This window comes from Chelon labrosus (assembly GCF_963514085.1).
Source record: "Chelon labrosus genome assembly, chromosome: 24".
NCBI lineage: Eukaryota > Metazoa > Chordata > Actinopteri > Mugiliformes > Mugilidae > Chelon > Chelon labrosus.
The window spans coordinates 11,218,404-11,240,418 of NC_140357.1; the positions used below are offsets into that span (position 1 = coordinate 11,218,404).

The following is a 22,015-nucleotide window of genomic DNA, read 5'->3' on the forward strand; positions in this document are numbered from 1 at the left end:
AGTAAACTAAACAATAATTACTTACAACATGCGGCATTTAAGCATTTAGAATCACCAATGAACCTAACCACCAATGAACCTAACCAGCATGTCTTTGGACGGTGAGAGGAAGCTGGAGTACCTGGAGAGAACCCACGCAGACACAGGGAGAACATGCAAACTCCATACAGAAAGGCCCATGGACTTGAACCCAGAACCTTCTCGAGGTGATTCCTAACCACCATACCACTGTGCTGTGGCTAAACAGTCTTGTTTTATGTTTGCTACTTAGGCTGCTTAGGAAGAGTACAGTATTCAGAGCTACTAGACTCTCTGTAAAGATAGTTCTAAAGTGATAAACAAGACAAAGCAAGTTAAAAAGCTAAATAAAATGTATGTTTTGACCTTTTGGGCTCGTTAGAATGAGGTGACAGGCCTGGCCTTTAAAGTGACTGGGGAGAGTAACACTCCGTCATTTTCTACGAGGCAATTCTGCCATTTAACCGCAACACCAGCTTTCACGGTAACTCAGTGTTTGTCTCATATGAAGAACTTTTACTGGAAAAATTAGGCGTGAGGATTCCTTCTCCTCCACTTGCGTTAAATTTTCCACGCTGCAAATGAAAATAGCCGCCCTGGCTAAAAATGACCACCTCGACAGATGTGCAGCGAGCCTGGGCGGCAGGAAACGGCAAGAGTGTCACGTCTTTCAGCGGGTGAGGTGAGGAGAGGTCGACCCCAGAAACATGTGCTGCCTGACCTTTGGCTCTCTTTCTTCCTGTAAGGACGCCTTCTTTCTCCTTCCCTCTCTCCCTGGCTCTCTTTTATGTATTTTATTTTTTTTTATTATTTTTGTTCAGTCACACACCCACCTACATGGACGTTGAATAGAAAAGTCACGTTTTCCAGGTGACGTTAGACATTCATGCTGGCTTTGAGGAACCTTTTCACCCCGTCTCCACTTGAGTCAAAAGCATTGCCTCCCTCTAGCGGCAGGAAGGTTTAGTTTCACCGCCTGAGCTCATCTTAAACTCCTCCTCAGAGCTGCTGTCGTCGGGCTTCAGTTTGTGAGAGGAGCACAGCCACAGTCCAAAGAAAGACATTTATTCCACATCCAAAATCAACAATAAACAATTTACAGTCATGTGTTGCATTTACATTTGTAGATTTAAAAGAGAAGAGATACTAAGGGTTTCCTGTTAAAAAAGAATAATAAAATAATTTAGGTTCAAGCATGACTTTTTGTTTTTTATTCCGTTATAAATTACAGTTATTGTCAGGCCAACTCTTGCTCCATCCATTCTTCCGGATAGATGCACATTAACTGGGAAAAAAAGCCAACCAGTTAAAAATGAATAAGTGTTTATTCACCTTAAACCTTCACTTCTCATGTAAACTGTTACCCAGCTATTTTTTCTAGTTATGCGAGCTTACAACACACCTAAACGCCACTCAGTTTTTAGATAAGGCTGTCTGTTTCTTTTCTATTGACAGGGTGAATAAATTACGTCAGCATCCTACCACAGCTGTCGCCTGCAGTACGTACACCGTGCTCCAATGGCTTATGGAAAATACAGCCATGTTGTGAAGAATGGCACCACTCAAACATCTAACCTTCATCCACGTGTACGCTCACAGAAGTCCATATAATATTATTATGATGATGATGTTACCCCTCTAAAAAAAAAGAGCTAACTGTGTCCACCTTGCATTTGGGGGTTTTATGAAAAGCACACAGGGCCGATGTCCAGGCCGAATTCCTGTTCAGCCTTTCCAATGTCCATGGGGGCCAAGTCCACGAAGGGCAGCCTGGCCGCAGTTTGAGTCCTATACTCAATCACCGTCTTGCCCCAGTCTCCATTTGATTTCTGAGGGCAAAAGAAAAATAATAATCAGTAGAAGCGTCTTCCAATTCTTCCTCAAAAGCTCTTTTGTTTAAGACTTACCGAGCAGCCGTCCTCAATGACGGTGTACCGCAGCCGGTTGTTGCCTTGTGCTCTGATTTCTTGGCCATTTGAGCCCTTGAGGACCAGAGCTTTCTTCAGGTTGGCGTTCTTCTCGTCTTTATAAGCCACGCTGTTCTTGCAGTGGTAGGTGATGTTCTGGTGCGACTCCTTGGACAAAAGCTGCAGCAGCTTCAGCTGAACTGCTACTGCGTTTGGCTGCTCCTCTTTATTCCCATAGTGGAACTGTAATTAGACGTCAGTGTGACATAATTACCCTCGGGCCATGCTGGAAATAAATCAAACATTTCCAGGACCTAAATAGTAATTCTTTTACTAAAACAAACAGTGTGTTGCAGGTTTCTTACTCTGGTTCCACTGTTCATGTCAGCTTCAAACCAGATGGGTTTGCTGACAGTGGGACTAGATTTTGTCCACCAGGCTTTGCGGGGAACATTGGCCGGGTTGGCAGAGATGCAGGTTTCACCACTTTCCATATTGCAGAAGACTTTAATGGCATCTTTTGTGCTTCCTTGGTTTGGATCAATCCAGTAGTCACCTGTATCAAGCATACAACCAAGACGTCAGAGAAAAATAACTAAACATTACGAATGATCAATAAAAAGTACAAAGAAGAGGAAGAGGATCCTGACCAGACTGTTTCTGAGGATAGCACTGCTTGATGTCCTGGCAGGTTTTCGCAGGGTTCATCTTGCTGCCGTCAGGACTGCGGAGGTGTTGCAGGTGACCGCTGAGGGTCTTCAGCGTGGCGTGGACGCCGGTTTCCGAACGCAGGATGGCGGAGTTCTTATTGGGAAGGGCTTCATCCCTGTTGAACTCTGGAGGTGGAGGAGGATCAGCAGCTAGATCGTCCTCAGGAAATTCCAGGACTTCAGGACCACCGCCGTTCTCATCATAATCGACCAGGCTAGCAAAGAAGTCGTCCACAGCCGTGGTGGGAGGTCCTGGGGAGCCCGGAGGGCCTGGAGGTCCGGGTTCACCAGGTGGACCCTGACAGAGAAAACAATACCATGCTTTATTTGATTGAATAAAGGATTCATTAGCATTAACATAATCCAGAGATGATTTAATGTTCCAAACACTGAATCATTCTAGAAAAGACTGAATGTGTTTTGTTTTACCGTTTAGTGACTATCAGGATAATTGGCTGTGTTTGAAACATGACAAATGAAATCTTGTGTCACCTGAGCTCCAATGTCTCCACTGGACCCTCTGCTTCCAGGAGCACCCATTGGTCCAGGCTGGCCGATGTTTCCTTCTTTTCCTGGAGGACCCAACACTCCAGGAGGACCCTATGTGATCACGAGATAGTTAGAGGTTTATACTTTGACATACTTTTTTTTTTTTTTATCGTGAAGTTTTAATGTTCTTACCCTCTGCCCTGCTGGTCCAACAATCCCTGTAGCTCCTTGATCTCCTGTTGCGCCCTGGAATAGAAGTAATCACTCTTCAGATACCCTCCATGATTACGTTTTCTTAAAGTAACAAGTACCTAAAACACTAGATCAAAGAAAGAGTTGGTTTTTTTTCTTACTGTTATTCCTGGCAGGCCATGGAGTCCAGTGAAACCTCTGTGTCCTTTCTGGCCCCTCTCTCCTTGCTCTCCAGCTCCTCCTTTATCTCCCTGTGGTCCTTGAGGACCCTAAGAACAGACCCACAATAGTGTTTAACACATCGTTGGAAAACAATCATGGTTTAAAAGTAGATTTTAAATAGTTCAGCTTTTGAGTTTGGTTGAAAACACGGTCTTACCACTTTCCCCCGTACTCCAGCTGGTCCTTGTGGTCCTGGTGGACCTTTGGCACCCTAAACTCAAAACAAGTGAAGAGACATGACCGCACAGTTGTTACAGAGGTACTGATACGTGACTGGCAGATATAATGTGAAATTTTAACTATTTCTCACGTTTTCTCCTCTTTCTCCTGGACTGCCGGTATTTCCCACTGGACCTTCAGTACCAGGAGACCCAGCAGCACCAGCCAGGCCCTCTGGACCGGGATTGCCTTTGTCTCCCTAGACACACACAAGCCAGTTTTTTGTGCACATGAAAGTCATAACTTAACACAAGCACTCACTTATCAACCACATATCTTTTCTTACCCTCTCCCCTACGAGGCCATCTTTACCGGGAGACCCCTCTGCTCCAGCAATACCCTGAATAAACAATAATGACATGAGAAACTTCATCCAGGAAGATCTGAATTAGGGGAAACTGTGCACACCTCCATTAACCATCTTAAAAGCAACAGCATAACTGAAACTGGTGGGACTAACCTCAGGGCCAGCGTCCCCTCTTGGCCCGGTGGCTCCTGGTAAACCAACCCCACCAGGTGGACCTTTACTGCCCGGAGTTCCAGCAGCTCCAGGTTTCCCTGGTGGACCCTAAGAAATAAATAAACTTCAACACTTAAATCTTCTAGCAATAACCTTGCTACTGAGGTGTGTGCTGTCATTGTAAGGCTGACAATAAACAGGAAACATTTTCAGCAGGAAAACTTACAGCAGGACCTGGAAGTCCCATTAATCCTCTTTCTCCTCTGGTCCCAGGCTGACCGACAATTCCACGCTGCCCTGAAGTACCAGCAGGTCCTGGAGGTCCATCAGGACCCTAAGAAAGAAACACAGAAGCAGGTAAGCAGCTGAAACATGTCAAGATTTATTGGAGGATCCGAACGGCAAGGACTCTGCATCTCACCGCCGGTCCGTCCTCTCCGGAGTCTCCTTTCTCTCCTGGGCTTCCTGCAGGACCCGGAGGTCCACTTTCACCTTGACGTCCCGGAGCTCCGTTCTCGCCTCGAATCCCAGCAGGACCCCGCTTTCCTGGAGCACCAATCGGCCCATCAGCCCCTACAGCACCCTGAAACACACAAATACAAAAGATGATATGAATCAACTGCAGGTTTGAGACTAAAACGCTGAAAAGAGTAAAAAAAAAAAAAAGTAACTCACAAGAGGGCCGACTGGACCAACTCCTCCAGCCAACCCAGGAAAACCAGGAGAGCCCTGTTGGAAGAAATAAACACCATATAATATGTGCTTTAATTATAATAAAACATGCATATGTTTGGGTCAAATTATGGTGACTCACTCACCGCTGGACCTTTGGTTCCTCTGCCACCTTTCAGTCCATTCACACCAACAGGTCCCTGGAAACAAATGAGATAACCTTACATATCTTTAAATGTTCAATAATCTAATTCCTCTTGAACATTACTCATGGACCAAAACAAATGTAGAAAACCCCCTAGTGACCAAAAAGGGGTTCAATCATGTCAGTACAGATGTTTCCATATGTTCAAATGTGTACCTGTGCTCCTGGTTTCCCAGCCGTCCCTTGAGGTCCAGGTGCTCCTGTTTCTCCCTTCAGGCCTGGCTCACCTGTTTCACCTTTGACTCCAGGTTGGCCATCAGGACCCTGGGAAAGAAACACCACAGGAAATTACTCTTTTTTCATTAAGCTTACCTAATACATATAAGTTCTTTTGATTAGTTCTTTAAATATGTCTCGGCTCTGTTTAGTGGCTACTTACAGAAGGTCCAGGAAAGCCGACAGGACCAGTTGAACCGGGCTCACCTGTGGAACCCTGTAAACATCAGCACACACATATACACGCTTTATGAATAAGAGATGGACGGACAGTGGGATAAATATCACGTCAGTTGGAAAATAAGATGTTGTGCTGACAGCAATTCCTCTTGAGCCTCGACGTCCTGCAGGTCCTGGTGGGCCAGTTTCACCCTGAAGATAAGAAACAAAGAAGTCTGAAGTTACATGGCAGCAGTTATTGTTTGGTCAGGTTGTTTTCCACAAAGATGTTGAGAGACGTGGAATAAATAAAGAATTATCTTTTCTTGTCTTATCTTAAATATCTATGAAAAATCATGAATGTTCGGTCAAGTTTTGTCTCACACATTTCCAGTTTAATATACACACTATAAATTGAGCTTTTTAACTCACCTTCTCTCCGTTTGGTCCACTAGGTCCAGCAGGGCCAACTGAACCAGGAAGTCCCTTTATTAGACAAAATCAAAATATTTATTGCAGCATTATTTTGGACAAAAGATTCATTTGTTTTCTGACCATCAGATTCAAATGACTCACCCTTGCGCCATCTGCTCCTGCTTTGCCTTCAGGTCCTTTCTCTCCAGCAGAGCCCTGTTCAAAGAAATCAGTTTTCAGTGGCTCTATTTTCCATATTTATTTTGTTAACTACCAATGGATTAAACTTGTAGATAATTTTCTTTGCAGATGATCTAATAGTATAAGTTAACTTACAGCATCTCCCTTTGGGCCTGAAGTTCCTGGTATGCCTCTCTCCCCTGGCATCCCCTGAAGTCCTGGACCTCCTGGCTCCCCAGCTGAACCCGTTGGACCAGGGTTACCCTAAAATACATAAAAAAGTAACACAGTGAGGTTTATTGTGAAAAAACATTATGTAGAATTTGTTTTGGTATGGTTGGTTTTGGTTCTTAGGATTTCAGAGTTAGTAGTTCTATAGGTGTAATACCTTTGGCCCATCTGGTCCTGGTCCACCTGGACTACCTTTTGGTCCCTGCAGACCATTAGGCCCGATTTCACCTCTTTCTCCTGGAGGGCCTCTTTCTCCCTGCAAAGAAAACCAATAGGTGATATCAGGCAATGACCACTTACTGCACTAAAAAACTCAATGTGCATATATATTCTTAACACTGTAAATGATGCAGGACTCACTCTTGGACCTAAAGCTCCAGCAGCACCAACTTCTCCAGCAAGACCCTGCATAAAACATTAAAGAAGGGAGTATATTGGTATATTGATGACACATAATTAATACTAATATCGTCTAAGTGAACTACTTTGTCTGTGTTTCCTTGTCTTACCTCGTCACCTGGTTTTCCTGACTCTCCAGGTGGGCCTGGTTGTCCAGGCAAACCCTAGAAAACACCAACTCACCTTTTAAATGCTTGGATATTTTAATCAGGTATGTTTCTTAGCCAGATTATGACAGAGATAAAGAGATAAAGATCTGGTTGAGTAAAGGTTTAATAAATTAAAAACACAGACATGCAGCATACCTGGAAACCGCTTACTCCCTGGGGTCCCTGCTCGCCTCTTTTCCCTGCAGGACCCTAGAGAAAAGCAATTAGAAATAATTGACATTATATAAAAATTAATTAATGGATATTAACATTTCCTCAACAGAGATAGGTGCTTACAGCTGGACCAGCTGGACCGGCAGCGCCTTCCTCTCCGTCTTTTCCATTTACTCCCTGCAGGACAGTTGAAGTATTTATCAATATATTTGTACTTCAAAGAAGCATGAATTATATTGAATTAATAATAAAATAAATTTACCCTTTGACCTGGAGGTCCAGGACTACCTGCCTCTCCAATTTTCCCAGCATCCCCCTAAAAGACAACAGAAACCCGAACAGTATGTGTTACTATGTAGCTTGTATATTATTGTCTTTCTGTAGCTTTTTTGCATTTATTCATGCTTTTATTTGCATGTGTTACTTAGCAGAAACTTTCAGCGAAAGCAAAGTGTGCATTTCTACTTCTTAAAGTCAGTTAAAACAAAATCTCGAACAAATAATCTCAAACTGACCGCGAAGCCCTTTGGTCCCGGCAGACCCATTGGTCCAGCTGCACCTCTACCTCCAGTAGAACCAGCTGGCCCTTGTTTGCCATCCTCTCCTCCTGAGCCCTGGAAAAAGAACAAAAATTACATCCAAGCCACCATGAAACAAATAGCACAAATACATTTTGTTCTCTAGTTGCGGGAAAAAGTGGCGCACCACTGGTCCTGGGTTTCCCTCTGGTCCCTGGGCGCCAATAAGTCCAGTGAGACCCTGTGAAACAACACAAAAAAACACTTTATAAAAGTTATTCAGTAATATTGGAAGATTTTCCATCTCTAGACTGAAACCAGCATCACTAAAATACCACTCAAGGTCAGCTCTTACATTGTTTTACTGCTGACGTCTATGTAGAAGGTATTATTATATAAAAGTGCTGCAAAAATTGATCAACATGTGATTTACCCGAGCTCCTGTTAAACCTGGCTCTCCATTGCGTCCTGGATCTCCACCTAAACCTTTGGCACCGTTCGACCCTGGCAGTCCTCTTTCGCCCTGGGCACCCTGTTCAGACAAATATCAAATATTGAACACTACAACAAACATAGGCGACGATGATGAAGGTCTGCAGCATTCATAATTACTCACCTTTTGTCCTGGTAAACCGTCTGCACCAGGGAAACCTCTGTTTCCTGGTGCCCCCTAGAACAAAGGAAGGATACTTCAGTCTGACTCAAGTTTTGAGCATCAGTTAAATTTACACAGGAAGTCATAAAACACACAGTGCGTTTAAAAGCCGGTGAATTTGTAGACTCACTGTCTCTCCTGGAGGTCCCAGAGGCCCAATGGAGCCACCGTCCCCTCTTGGTCCACGCTTTCCTTCATCTCCCATCGGGCCTAATGGACCCTGAGCTCCGTGGTCCCCCTAACATAAATCAATAACCAATGAATGAGCCAGTCTGTCAGTTAACCCATCAAAATGGCATTAGGATGAATGTTTAGGGGTTTTATTTTTGATGGTTGTTGACTTACTCTTTCTCCCTTCAGACCAGCTTCTCCTTTGAATCCAGGATATCCAACATCACCCTGTAAAAGAAGATTAGACAACCTGTAGTTTCAAATATATATTTAAAAGCAGAGGAATGAAAATAATCAAGCTAGGGGGAAAGTTGAAAGTAAATTAAATGAGAGCTTGTACCAGTAGGCCTTTAGGTCCTGGTGTTCCTGTAGTTCCTTGGGGGCCGGGGGGACCAGGTGGGCCGAGCAGCCCTGCTGGGCCTTGGACTCCTGCTAGACCCTGAGCAGGAGAAGGTGCAGCACACATGGTTAATAAAATGCATCAAACCGACAAGGTTTGACGGGAGTTGGTTCAGTCTTTAAAATGATTGCTTACCGATTGGCCACGGGCACCAGGTGATCCATCAGTTCCTGAGGCACCCTGTCAGGAAAAAGATAAGATTTAATACAGAATGTACTCACTTCTGTATTTTAATTGACAGAATGATGAAATAGTTTGACACCTGCTGTCCCATGGGTCCAGGTGGTCCTACGCGTCCAGCCTCACCCCTGGATCCCTGCTGTCCTGGTGTTCCTCTGACTCCTGTCGGTCCTGCTTCGCCCTGCAATGGTGGACGTGTTTATGGAAAATTTTAAGGATTTTGGACTTGGTGAGAAAATTGGTTTGATCAACTCCTATTACTCAAACCTCAGGGTCAGAACTGATCACAAAGATTAAGACGGTTCCTTATAATTCAGTTTAAATACAAGTCAAAGCCATGTGGACACATGTTAGAGCAAATTAAATTAAGCTCACCTTCATTCCTGGTGCACCGGGAAATCCTGGCATACCGTTGATTCCTATTGGACCCTGAAGTTATAAGAACGTTTGTTTAATATTCAGAGAAATAATTTCCAAGTTCGGATTCATAAGTGCATTTGTGCAGTAGACAATGATTCATTTCTTACCAGAGGACCTGGTTTACCAACATGGCCAGATGCACCACGTTTACCCTAAAACAGCAACAACACAGAAAATGTCTTAATCCTGTAACATTTTACATTGTTTGTCCATATCCAGTTGCTGGTGGTGCTTTTTTCATACCACAGGACCAGTTGCTCCAATTCTGCCTCTTTCTCCTTGCAAACCAGCTGGCCCCTGAAATAAACAAGACATTTAGTATCTGTGTGACTGACACCTGACTCTGCATCAAATACTCTGAGGGTCTTTTTATTTTTCACCTACCACTGGTCCGGGAGCACCCATGCCACCAGGAGTACCAGATGCACCCTGTAAAACACAACAATGTACTGTAGGTCTGAAATGAGTTCAGCAGACAAAAACTGGTGGTAGACAGTAGACAAAGATCATTTTATAGAGGTTCTTAGCATCCCAAATGCTACATGCTAACACTTTTATTTGCTGAAACTGACCCTATGTTCAAGAATAATTGCATGAAGCAGGTCATTTAAAAAAAAAATTCGGCTCCTCTGGCCCCACCTAGAGCCTGTAGCGCGATTTGCAAGACATCCACCGCTCCACATCCAGATGCACCAATCACGTCCAGGGGTGTATCTAACAGAGTGTCAATCACTGCTCATGGACACGCATTTCATAGCGCCCTCCCCTCCCTCCACCACCTCGACCTCGCCGTGGTCGTGTAGAAGGAGCCGGGACGTAATCCTCGTCTGAGGCCTGTGCCTCAGCTTCACTCTCAAACGTCTAACCACATCAACAGGTAGCGGTCATATATCTACCACATAGCAAATTGATAAATCTAAACTGTGGAATAGAACGCCACAATGAATGCTTCTAACTGTTATTGATAGCAAACATCACCGATGTAGGCTATTTTCAGAAACATCCTAACCTTGGTTTTGTCCTAAAGTTGACTATTGCTAAATATTTTGACCTAAAATTATTTAGCAATAACGAAGGGTATTATAAAAACTATTTTGTTGTTGTTACGTCGGTGTGTTCCATGCTAGTTTGTTTACTCGCTCTCTCTCGGTTCTCTGCTCATGCACAGTATTCCAGGGCCGATATACACGCGCCTTATCGTGCACAGCTCTCCCTTGTGGGGGGAGGGGCTTGGGACACCGTTTTGGGCTTTAGCGGAAAGTGGGGAGGGACTGAGAAGTTGTCGATGTTCAAATTTTTTGGCTAAGTCCTGGATCTTCGCAATCCTGCCTACTGCACCTTTAAGGGTGCAAGTACCAAAGAGACACAAGATCAGGTGACAAATTCATACCTTGCTTCCAACAGATCCAGACTCGCCTTTTGGCCCAGCAAGCCCAGCAGTTCCCTGTTGGGAAGATTTAAATTAAATTTGCAAGGAGATCTTTGATTTATTTTTCTACATTATGAAAAATAATTGTTAAACTTCAGGACTTACTTTGTTGCCTTTCAGTCCTGGAAGACCTGGAAGTCCTGGGAATCCTCTTACACCCTGCAGTTAAACAAATAATCACACCAGTGCACATTGTGTTTTCCATACATGTATTTCCTGCAGGCCCATAAATACGTAAATATCTATGGATTATAATAAGTTTAAATTGTTGTGATTAATAATTAAATTCTGTATGAACTCTAGGGGACGATGGGTTACCGGTGAGCCTGGAAATCCTGGTTCTCCTGTTGCACCTGCAGGTCCAGATCCTCCCTAAGAAGAAAAAGTAAAAAATAATATTCTCAGTGACTCTGATAAAGTAGGTAGTAGCATGGAGTATATTTTCAAGAAAATGTGTTTGACTTACATCAAGTCCAGGTTTTCCTGGTGGTCCATCTGGTCCTCGATGACCCGGCTCCCCCTGAAGCACAACCATCATTGAAATTTCCCTCTGCAACATCTCAGGTCTAGGATCAAGTTTAACGTTTGCATCACATGCAGAAATTACCGTACCATTGGTCCTGTATCTCCAGCCTCTCCGGGAATTCCCTGACCACCAGGTGGACCCTGAACAATGCAGTAGGTAACAGTTTTAGACACTAAATTTTCTCGTAAATCAAATCCTTAATGACAAAATATCTTTAAATAAATGTAGTGATTAATCTTTAACTCAAGGCCAAAACTTACTTGTGGTCCAGGTGATCCTGGAAGACCTCGTGCCCCAGGTTCACCCTGAAATGGCATAATTAAAGTGTAAATTCCTTGACTTTGTATTTTTAAAATATAGAGTTTACTATTGGTTTCCTGTACAGCTTTGCCATACTCACTCTTGTTCCTGTTAACATCCCAGATGGCCCTGACTTCTCACTGAAACCTGTAGCCATTTGTGACACCAGGTTGCCCTTTATAGGAAGAGATTGATAAAAAAATCAATGTCATTTTAACAAACCACTGAAAAGACTTGGACAACAGCTCACCCCAGGGTGGGAAGGATGGCCAGGGGGTCCTGGTGCTCCTGGATTTCCTGGTATACCAGGCTCCCCATCGAATCCGGGAGGCCCTGGGAATCCCTGTGGTTTGCGTAGAGAAACACAACTAATCAGAGAAAACATGTTTTACACCGAGGAATGATTCAGCGTTGATTCAGACTTACCCGCCTGCCTTTAAACCCTCTTGGTCCAGTGTGTCCCTGAGCTCCTGGAGGACCCTAAACCGAAAGTCCAATTATAAACCATCAAGACATGAATTTGACTCACTCTGTTATTTTATACAAAACAACATTTTTGAAAGTGTTGCTGCCCCATTTTCTTCTACTCCACTGTCAGCATCAAGTCTTTAATAAGCTTTTCACATGTAAAATCTACAGTAGATATCATTTGTCACAGCAGACACTAAAATAAAAACCCACCGATGGTCCTGAAGGTCCAGGGAGTCCCACCACCTGAAGAACACAAAGAAAACTTTATTTACTGGCTGCTACATAAAAAAATAAAAAATACATCACATAAGACTACGCTTGACGCAATTACTCACATATGGGATGTCACCTGGTTCACCTTTCTCTCCCTTTAAAAGAAGAACATCAACATTATTAAGTAACTGTTTTTGTAAAGTAATGATTCAAATGAATTCATGTCGGAATTAAATACATACCTTGAAGCCAATAAATTCTTGAGAAAAACAAACAAGAAGGAAAGTTAATTTAATCACTTCTTGCAAATCCTTCTCTCTCAGCTGAGTATGCAGTATTATGAGTCTTAAAACATTAGACAATTACAGTAAAACAAAGATAACTGACTAAATAGAGTAAATTACTTGTCAAACAGGTAAATTCATCTCACCTATCACCCTGCCGGCGCTGGCAAGGCTGTCGCACACGGGGCAGCACTCTCCCTCGGGGGTAACCACTTTCTGACAGTTCGACAGGATGTCACACTGAATCTCATCGCAGATGACGACGCCGTTGTCGCAGACGCACACTCGACAAGGTTCGGGTTTCCAGATGTCGTTGTGATGATAGACCTCATCGTCGACTGTGCATTTCTCCCCTTTCTTCTCATCTGGAACTGCAACACAGGACAATAATTACAAATAATGTTGATATTTAAGCTTTAAATCCAATGTAATGACTGTATTCTCCTTTTTTTGGACCACTGCAGAACTTATAAACAACTTAAAACCACTTGCTCAATTAGATTATGTCCAGCTGAAAAATTAAACAAACTGCAGTTCCACTAATGGCCAATAGGGGCTCCAAAGCAAGTCAATCCCTAAAGACCTCCACATTAAAATTTACAACCTACAATCTTTTTTACAATCTTCATCTTCATGAAAACTGTAGCAATCAGTTATTAATTTGATGTATTTTTTTTTACCCGACAACCCCCAGTAGGTTTATCTGGCCATATTATTTAATAACAAACCCAAGCTTTTTACCTGTTTCTGGGTCTGCACCGGGAGTTAACGCTGAATGCGCAGTCAAACACACTGGGCAACACTCGCCATCCGGGGTCACCGTTTTCTTGCAGTCCCTGAGGTCCTCACACACCACATCCTCACACACTGTGGTCCCCTTATCGCACACACACACCCGGCACGGCTCCGGGCTCCACATGTCGTTGTCGGCGTAGACTTTTCCATTCTCCGTGCAGGTGTCTTCAGCCAAACAGAAACATGGGAGAAATTCGGTTTTCATTCATTTTTGCGACTACTACTCTCTTGAAACACACAAATGCAACACAAACCAACCATCTTACAGAGTATACAAAGTACCAATCTGCACACATACTGGTGCTTTAACGACTTACTCTAACATGCTTTAATCCCATGATCATGCCTCATTCTCATGGTGCAACATTTAGCCTCCGTTTGTGCTTAAAACAAAATCAAAGAAGGAAAAACACATCATTACAAGTGCACATATATATAAAGGAGGAAGTGATTTCCCAGAGGAATACACCTTATTTGGTAAATAAGTTACTTTCTCAACTTTGTGTGGCGGTAAAACTGGTTGTGGCTTCACTCATTCATTTCCCACGAAGCTGCCACCGGAGTTACGCACACGTTTGAGAAGTGAGCTTATCTGGCAAAAAGTAAATGTATTCCTTTTGCACGCAGTCAAAGGGAAACATTCAAATATACAACATTTCACAGTGGTGTGCACACAGGGCGGAGCCTGAAGAGGAGGGTTTCAGGCTGCGGGAGGCGACAAAGAGCATAACCGCCAAGAAACTAGAACAAATGTGCAGGTTACATTCCAGTTTACCAGTTTTAGCGTGAGTGTGAGGCCGCTGTGTTTCAGCCGAGCACACGGGGCAGCACTCGCCCTCTGGGATCTCTAGGGTCTGGCAGTCACCTACATCCTCACACACCGTGTCCTCACAAACCACCGTCCCCATGTCACATATACAGACTTGACACGGCTCTGGTTTCCATATCTGATTGTTGGAGTAGACTTTGCCGTCCTCCGTACAGGAATCTTCGTGAAAAAGAACAGCAGCTGACATCAGTGGCTGATACGGTCAGTGAAAGACATCATTATGGCTTCAGCAGTTTATTGGTTTCCAGCCTTGCCCTTGGCAACTGTACCACAAAAAAAAAAAAGGCCTCTCAAGACTGAAAAAGCCATGATTACAGACCATTTAAAGCAACGGTAAACTTTGCTATATGCTCTTTGTGGTTTTATAGGGACTGGCATAGAATTTGGTACAGAAAGTCATGTTTAAATCCCCCAATATGACGTATAGAAGTGTCACGTAGCACAAATATATTTCACTGTTGTTTAATGTGTGACAATAATACACAGATGGTTAAAATAAGCAGTCTGAAATGAGAGTTTGTTGACCCATCCATCCACCCGAACCTCCTCCACATGTGCAAGTTGCTTCCACATTTGCTCGTACTTAATTAAATGTTAATTTGTCCGTTCGTAATTGGTGCAAAGCTAACAGACTTCCCATCAGCCTCAGCTGTACTTTGGCTAGCTGCTAATACTAATCATATGTTAGCATGCTAACATGCTAAAGTAAGATGATGAAGAAGATTAATATGTCTGCTAAATATAAGACTGGTTATATCTCCTTTAAGTCTAACAGGAAGTGATTATTAGCCTACTGTTAGCCTACTATTAGCCTAAATGTCAATTTCACTTGAATTAAATGACACAATGGAAGTTTTTTATGCTAATAAAAATGCAAACTCTACAGGTGTTTGGACATTAGAGGTATGTCTCATTCTCCATCACATTTCACACGGGACAAACCATTCTTTTTACGACAGCCTCACAGTTTATAAGGAGACGCATCGGTGACAACAAGTGGACAAAGTGGACATTCAGAGGGAGATATGTTAGAGTCTGATGGTGGAAAGTCTTCAGATTTGCTTCATAGATTCAGTAACATAAACTTAAATCTAACTAAACAGACTGAACGTGGATATTTATGGAACAGGCAGCCCAACATTTAAATCTGCTCTTCCAAAACAATCAAAATGTTTATTACCCGTTTCATTGTCCACGCTAGGAGGATGTGGTGCGGCTGCTGAGCACACGGGGCAACACTCGCCCTCGGGGGCCTCGGTTGTCTCGCAGTCCCCTAGCTCCTCACACACCACGTCCTCACAAACCACCGTCCCCATATCACATATACAGACTCGACACGGCTCTGGGCTCCATATCTGATTGTTGGAGTAGGTTGTGCCGTTTTCTGTGCAGGCATCTTCATGAGACAGAACAGCAACCACATGAGTATCGTGGGCGATTCCCTTTCAGTGCGTGCACCATTATGGGGTTTTCTTTTTTTTTTTAAAAAGTCCTGCCTGGGACTTTAAACCTAGCAGATGAGCTATTTTTAACTGAGAAGTGATATTTTGTGCTTCAGTAAAGTTAATCCAAGCTTTACTGCGCAAAGTAAGTGAGAGACTAAACTATGAAAACCTATAAACAAAGCTTGTCTCTTCAGCAAACCCTGCGTTTCCTGTTTAAAGCCAAGAAGTCTAAAAATGGATTGTTTAAGATAAACATTTTACAAAACTAAGGACTGCTGGTATAATAGTATATAACATGTAATAATGGCTCAGATACAACAAGAAACAATAGCCCTGAGATTAGCTCTGCATAAATCACTTTCACGTTTGTAATTTCAGTGTGTCACTTTAACTTTTACAGAAGTTTTCCAAGCGTTAGCCTTGCCTTTACTGTACTAGTGTCTTATCTTTGAGTGTTTTTTCGCTTAGCTCAGTTAAAGAAGAACTACTGTTTTTTACAACCTGCACCTTATTTCTGGCATAAAATGCGGTTGTTTACTCACCCCTATAACTTTGGTGTAATTCGCATTCTTACGAGAGATATTTAGATCCACGTATATCCATATAGTGGGAATGAATGGGGCACCGAAGTGCAGCCTCTAATTAACGCATTATCTGCCGCAAAACTTGTTCATTTCACCAATATTTTGTTATGATACGCTAGTGCTATTCCCCGTTGAGTCTGGAGTTACCTGTTATTATCATCTGGATGATGTCTTCTGACCTGGATGATGTCATCTCTGAATATTTTTCCGACTCTGAGGTTGTGGACGAACCATAGCAGTAGCAAATTATTATCTCCCGAAGAAATACTAATTACACAAAAGTTATATGGGTGAGTAAACAACCTTATTTTATGCCAGAAATAAGGTCCAGGTTGTAAAAAACAGTAGTTCCCCTTTAAGTTTTTCACTTTACTATTTTATTGAAATTTATAATGTGTTTCATCTTATATTTTTTTGTTAGGACCCTTTGCTTTTAGTTGTGTGTTTTATGTTGTGATATTCCTTGTCAATGCCTTGGAAAACGCTGATTTTGCAACAGAGGTCTACGTTTATTTATGCGGCACACGTGGCAAAAAGTGGAGGGGCATTAAAAAGACGAATAGAAGCACGGCCTTGCATTTTTAATTAAAATCCACTGCAAACTAATCCAGAGCATCCCCGGTTTAGATTTGAAATGTCTTCAGTGGTTTCCATCCAGATGTGAACGTTGTGGAAGCTAAAAGTGGCGCGTTTAGCTCCAACCACATGTCAGCCGGAGACAGATGGACCTCTCTGACTGCTTTTTAACACCGGCCTCACATTTATTTCGTCTAAAACTCGACGTAAAACCCGGTGAGATGACATAAACTAACAATTATATGATAGTAAGCTTCATTTGACAATGACATTTAAATGAATGCTACGTGGATCCAGATGTGCAGCATAAATTTAAGCAAACATCTGATTGTCTTTGAGGTTTCTACCAGGACATTTTTGAAGTGAACCCCCCATAATGGTAGCAGCTGAAAGGGAGCTGAAGGCGCTGAATATTCCCCATTAATGAAGGTACAGCGGCAGTGTATTTTTTTTTTTCATTTACCTGCTTCAGTGTCTGTTCTGAGGGTCGGTGCTGCGGTGGAGCACACGGGGCAACACTCGCCCTCTGGGACCACAGTCACCCGGCAGCCACTGAGCTCCTCACACACCTCGTCCTCACACACTACAGCCCCCGAGTCACACACACAGACCCGACACAGCTCTGGGCTCCAGATCTGATTGTTGGAGTAGACCTTCCCATTTTGTGAACAGCTGTCTGAGTCAAGCAGAGCAGCAATCAGCGTCTACGTCAGCGTACTGGGAGAGACTGAGGCCGGTGTAGATATTTACCCCAATTATAGTCATGAAACAATAAATGTGCAGTGAAGTGTTAGCAGATGAGTTTTTTAAAAGGAAAAGGAAGTAAAACTGTATTTCCCATATTTGACCAGTAGGTTGCACCAGCTGCTCTTCATGTATGAATAAATGCATTCGCTCTGCAATCAGACGGATCAAATGGATCAAATCTAAACCTTTTGAAGAGCAGTTTCTTCTCCATTAAGCTACTGGACTTCCTTCTAGCACTCCTTCCCTTTTCCTGAAAATATGGGAACGTAGCTGACGGTGGTGTCTGAACCTGAAGTGTGAAGATCAAGTCCCCTAGCTGGGAACTGGGAAGACCGCACTGGTTTCACAATTAACAGCAAATTTTGTTTTAAAGCCGCCGGAGAGGGAACTGCAGGAACAGGACTTTTTGCTCTTACGACAAAGAAAAGCAGCAAAATCTGCACATTTGCAAAGCGGGAACCAGCAAATGTTTCGTATTCTTGCTTAAACTCTTACACCAATCAATGATTAATGCAGTTTTACAGCGTGTAAAAGAGGCAATGATGATAAAATGTGCAGGAAAGTGATGTATAAAGTTGCATGAAATCTCAAATATAACAACGTCGAAACTATATGTAGACGCAGTCTTCAAGTAAAAATAAAACTGTCATTCCATCATCTGTGACGTATCTATAAATAGAAGAAGCTCATGACACACAAAAAAGAACATAAAGTACACTGAGGTCCAATAAAGTCTCTAGAATAACCATTAAAACCTCGTAAATTCAAGGGGGAACTCCACAGAGTCTGAGGTGTGCCAGAGGTATCTTAAAAACGTGGCCTTTAATGAGATGCATTATGGGATTTGTAGTATTGGTGCTACAAATCTTCTGCATACTTGTGATGCTTCAAATTATGTGAAACTGAGCGCCCTCCTCCAAATTGCCGCTAAGCTGCAGGGCTCCTCAATTAGCGACTAGACTGTGGTTGAACAACTCCTGGCTGTGAAGGCTTCCGTAAATGTGTCTGGGTGCAGGTATGCACTCATCTCTGCAAACAGCAATGTCTCTGCTCAATCACTGCTCGACATTAAAGGTAAAACGAGATGAGGCCTATAGTTTTGCTATCAGCACGCAACCATCCATCAGCAAGCTGTTTACTGGAGAGCTATAAACTAGCTAAACTAGCCTGCGGGATTTTATCAGTTAGAAAGAGAAAGGCTCATTCTGCTGCGTGTTTCTGTCAAGAAAATATTCCTTTTGTGAATTTTTTTTGCAGGTTCAGAAAACAGTTCACGCTGGGTTAAAATCCTGCAAAATTCATCCCAAAACTATCACCGAAATAAAAATGAGGAGACATGGCCACCTGCTACGGGCTTTGTGAGCATTTTAATCCGGGCCGTTTAGTGACATCCTAAGCACCAATTATGTGGTGGAGCCTCTCCCCACCAGAGAGGCTGGCTTTCAAAAGCAGCAGTTATTTCAAGGGAAACCACAGCGGCTGTATTATATGTTGAGCTTGGGTAGGACTTGTGGTTTGACTTTATTTGGGAGAGCGCTGGGGTGCCACACCCGGACAAGAAACCTCCTGCCAGGGAACCTGCTTCACCCTTGAAGGCTGCTGCATAGAAACCTTTAGTTTTATATATAAAAAAAATAATAATTGCAAATGTGACATTAAATGTGTTTTTCTTTGACGTTTTAGCCTACACACATCCAGGATTTTAGACTTTAAACGTGATTATATCTGAGCAGTGATGAGAAAAAAAAGTAAATGTTCAAATTTAACAATCTTTATAATGTATTTTTAGATATTTTTTCATTTTAAGCTCCTAAAAATGCTTGAATTCAAGGATTCAAGCTAAACAGCTAGCAGCCTGTTAGCTTAGATAGCTTAGCTTAGCACAAAGACAAACATGAGGCTTTGTTTTCTTGTTGAGCATTAGATGAGAAAATTGATACCACTTTTCTGTGTACTTAATATGGAGCTGTAGCCAGCTGCCTGTTAGCATAGCCTAGCTTAGCTTAGCAACCTGGAAACAATGGGAAGGGATTGCATGACTCAATTTAAACTTAGCGGGCATCTAGACTAGACTTTAGGTGGTCAAATGGATTAGAAGTTCCATTCTTCTCTTTCATCTTTATACTTTAGGTACCATCCTGTTAGCTTAGCTTAGCACAGAGACAAATGCTCTTGCTGAGCATTAGATGAGAAAATTGATACCACTTATTCTTCTGTGTATTTAATATGAAGCTGTAGCCAGCTGCCTGTTAGCTTAGCTTAGCAACGCAGCCTGGAAACAGCAGGAAGGCATTGATTTAGGTGGTCAAATGGATTAGACGTCCAATTCCACTCTTTCATCTGTATACTTTAGGTACTAGCCTGTTAGCTTAGCTTAGCTTAGCACAAAGACAAATGCTCTTGTTGAGCATTAGATGAGAAAATTGATAACACTTATTCTTCTGTGTACTTAATGTGAAGCTGTAGCCAGTTGCCTGTTAGCTTAGCTTAGCAACTTGGCCTGGAAACAGTTAGAAGGGATTGCATGACTCAATTTTAACTTAGCGAGACTTTAGGTGGTCGAATGATCTTTCGTCTGTATATTTTAGTTACCAGCCAGTTAGCTGAGCTTAGCACGCTGACTGGAAACAGTGGGAAGCAGTTAAAAAAAAACTTGTAAAGAGCCAAACTAGGTGTTTACCCATTTTCTCTTTAAACCGAGCTAAGCTAGATACCTTCCATATTAGCAGTCGGACTGATCACAAGGCCCCTCATATTCCAAGCTGTTTAACTTTCATCTTGAATGCATCTCAACGCACAAAAACAAAAGTTATAACTTCCACTTTCTTTTTATTTTCCACCTTGTTGTTGCTAGATTCATCCCATAGCCTCAGTTTTGGCATATCGGACACATCTGTCAGTCCCGTCAGAGAGGAACTGTGTCTGCACAGTGTTGTTACAGATAAATATGAGATTCAGAGCTAAAAATAGCTGCCACACAACCTCTGAACATCTACTCAGGTGGATATCATCATGAGCTGTTTTTCTTTCCCTTCGCGGGGGGAGGGCTTCTTTTGGATAAAAAGAGAGCGAGGCGTATTTCATATCCAGCATCGTCTCACTCTGGGTGTGTCTTGTCTGCCTCTGGCCCGAAGTCTGACCAAAATTAGTGGCCTGCTTTTGTCCATCCCATCCACAAGGCCACATCATTATAGCCATGGCACCCAGAACCCCTTCATTCAGCCTCAACCTCGCACTGAAATAGCCCGGCCAGCCCTGCACACTCTTTAGTGTGCACTGCAGCCTGAAGCAAAGGAGGGGGGGTTGAAGTATTTTTGACCCGTTGCAGGATCGCATCCACTGGGACGTTTGTGAACAGCAGATTTGCGATTAATTCCTGAAAAGTTTCGGTTTCAGACGTCATCTGACAACGCACTCGTAGTGACTTTTAAGAATTTTACAAACAGGAAAATGGTGTCTGGTTGGACACAAAAGAGGCGGTTTAATTTTAACATGACAACACGCAATCACATCCTGAAATGTGAAAAAGAATAAACCTGATTTAATGAGGGGAAACAAATGTCAGTTTGACAAAAATACATATGGAAATGCTTTCACAGGCGAAGGATTCATGTATAGAACAAATGGAAATGCTTTCACAGGCGAAGGATTCATGTATAGAACAAACAATTACACATTTAAATTTCTGAAAACATTGAATTAGGCCAAGAGTGATTTATTTCTGGAAGGTTTTATAAATATATATATATTAGCTGAGGCAGCATACATCAGGGAGAAGTCATATTTGGGCGGCCGTCGCTCACCTTTCTTGGCGTCTTCTTGGCGGGTCACGGCGATCACCTGAGCCAAGGTGATGACCAGGCAGACAGTAATCCTAGAGCGTAACGAGGGGCCCATGTCTGGATGCCAGACATGCAGCGTTCCTCACGGACGGACGAGGAAGTCAGAGAGAGCCCGACCCCGGACTACAGCATCCAGCCCGGAGGAAAAAGAAAAAGTCCAAATATCCCTGAGTGCGACAGGCTCCTGGATGAGCGATCACTGCAAACTGAAACAAGCTCCCTCTTCAAACTCCCCCCCAGACAGCAGCTCCCTCCTACTCTCTCTCTCTCTCTTTCGTCTCCTCTCTCATCATCATTTCTTCTTGCTTCATTTCAAACCCAGCCTCCTCCTTAGGCTGCTGCAGTTGTCTTGAATCGTGCCGCTAATTAGAGGCTGCAGGATTTGTCCGTGCAAAAGACATGACGAGGGAAGATGTTTTAAATCTGTGTCGTCTCTCAGAGCAAATCAGTGATGTGTGCATTGGATCACCTTTCATGTTTGAGAATAATCTCTGCATCAGAGTTAACCCTCCATCCTTAAAATATGCATAATCCCGACTAACTGTCTTTTATTTTAGTGCAGTTTACTGGCTAGTTTGTGTGTCAGGAATAATCTGCTGTGTCGTTGTTTTTTC

The 22,015-nt window shown here is 42.9% G+C and overlaps 1 protein-coding gene across 3 annotated transcripts; it reads right to left on the reverse strand.

Annotated features, from left to right (window-relative positions):
- Nucleotides 1-1,067: 1,067 nt before the first annotated feature.
- On the reverse strand, nt 1,068-21,668 carry LOC311509280 (uncharacterized protein). Of its 3 annotated transcripts, XM_084574413.1 has the most exons (58): nt 21,363-21,668; nt 17,276-17,488; nt 15,388-15,603; nt 14,154-14,366; nt 13,325-13,543; nt 12,730-12,954; nt 12,542-12,558; nt 12,422-12,454; nt 12,297-12,329; nt 12,042-12,095; nt 11,866-11,958; nt 11,716-11,790; nt 11,576-11,620; nt 11,402-11,455; nt 11,256-11,309; nt 11,108-11,161; nt 10,895-10,948; nt 10,751-10,804; nt 9,745-9,789; nt 9,604-9,657; nt 9,468-9,512; nt 9,316-9,369; nt 9,023-9,121; nt 8,896-8,940; nt 8,701-8,799; nt 8,535-8,588; nt 8,320-8,427; nt 8,151-8,204; nt 7,968-8,066; nt 7,722-7,775; nt 7,532-7,630; nt 7,279-7,332; nt 7,140-7,193; nt 6,999-7,052; nt 6,804-6,857; nt 6,655-6,699; nt 6,452-6,550; nt 6,220-6,327; nt 6,046-6,099; nt 5,902-5,955; nt 5,629-5,682; nt 5,474-5,527; nt 5,251-5,358; nt 5,036-5,089; nt 4,893-4,946; nt 4,639-4,800; nt 4,444-4,551; nt 4,218-4,325; nt 4,044-4,097; nt 3,849-3,956; nt 3,696-3,749; nt 3,478-3,585; nt 3,317-3,370; nt 3,128-3,235; nt 2,576-2,933; nt 2,291-2,481; nt 1,926-2,168; nt 1,068-1,847 (listed from the first exon to the last, which is right to left on the reverse strand). In XM_084574413.1, exons 1-58 carry the CDS (start codon nt 21,454-21,456, stop codon nt 1,701-1,703), a joined length of 5,412 nt encoding a protein of 1,803 aa, XP_084430539.1. In that variant the 5' UTR covers nt 21,457-21,668; the 3' UTR covers nt 1,068-1,700. The 3 variants fall into 3 exon arrangements, with proteins under 3 accessions (XP_084430539.1, XP_084430540.1, XP_084430541.1); XM_084574414.1 differs by lacking the exons at nt 15,388-15,603; nt 17,276-17,488 and having other exon boundaries at nt 21,363-21,666; XM_084574415.1 differs by lacking the exons at nt 14,154-14,366; nt 15,388-15,603; nt 17,276-17,488 and having other exon boundaries at nt 21,363-21,666.
- Between the last annotated feature and the right edge of the window lie 347 nt (nt 21,669-22,015).

Coding starts and splice junctions, on each gene's coding strand:
- LOC311509280 (XM_084574413.1), bottom strand. CDS start 21,456: ATGGGCCCCTCGTTACGCTCTAGGATTACTGTCTGCCTGGTCATCACC. Junction 13,544..14,153: donor TCACACTCACGCTAAAACTG/GTAAACTGGAAT, acceptor GTTTGGCTGAAG/ACACCTGCACGGAGAATGGA. Junction 2,169..2,290: donor ACATGAACAGTGGAACCAGA/GTAAGAAACCTG, acceptor GTCTAATTACAG/TTCCACTATGGGAATAAAGA.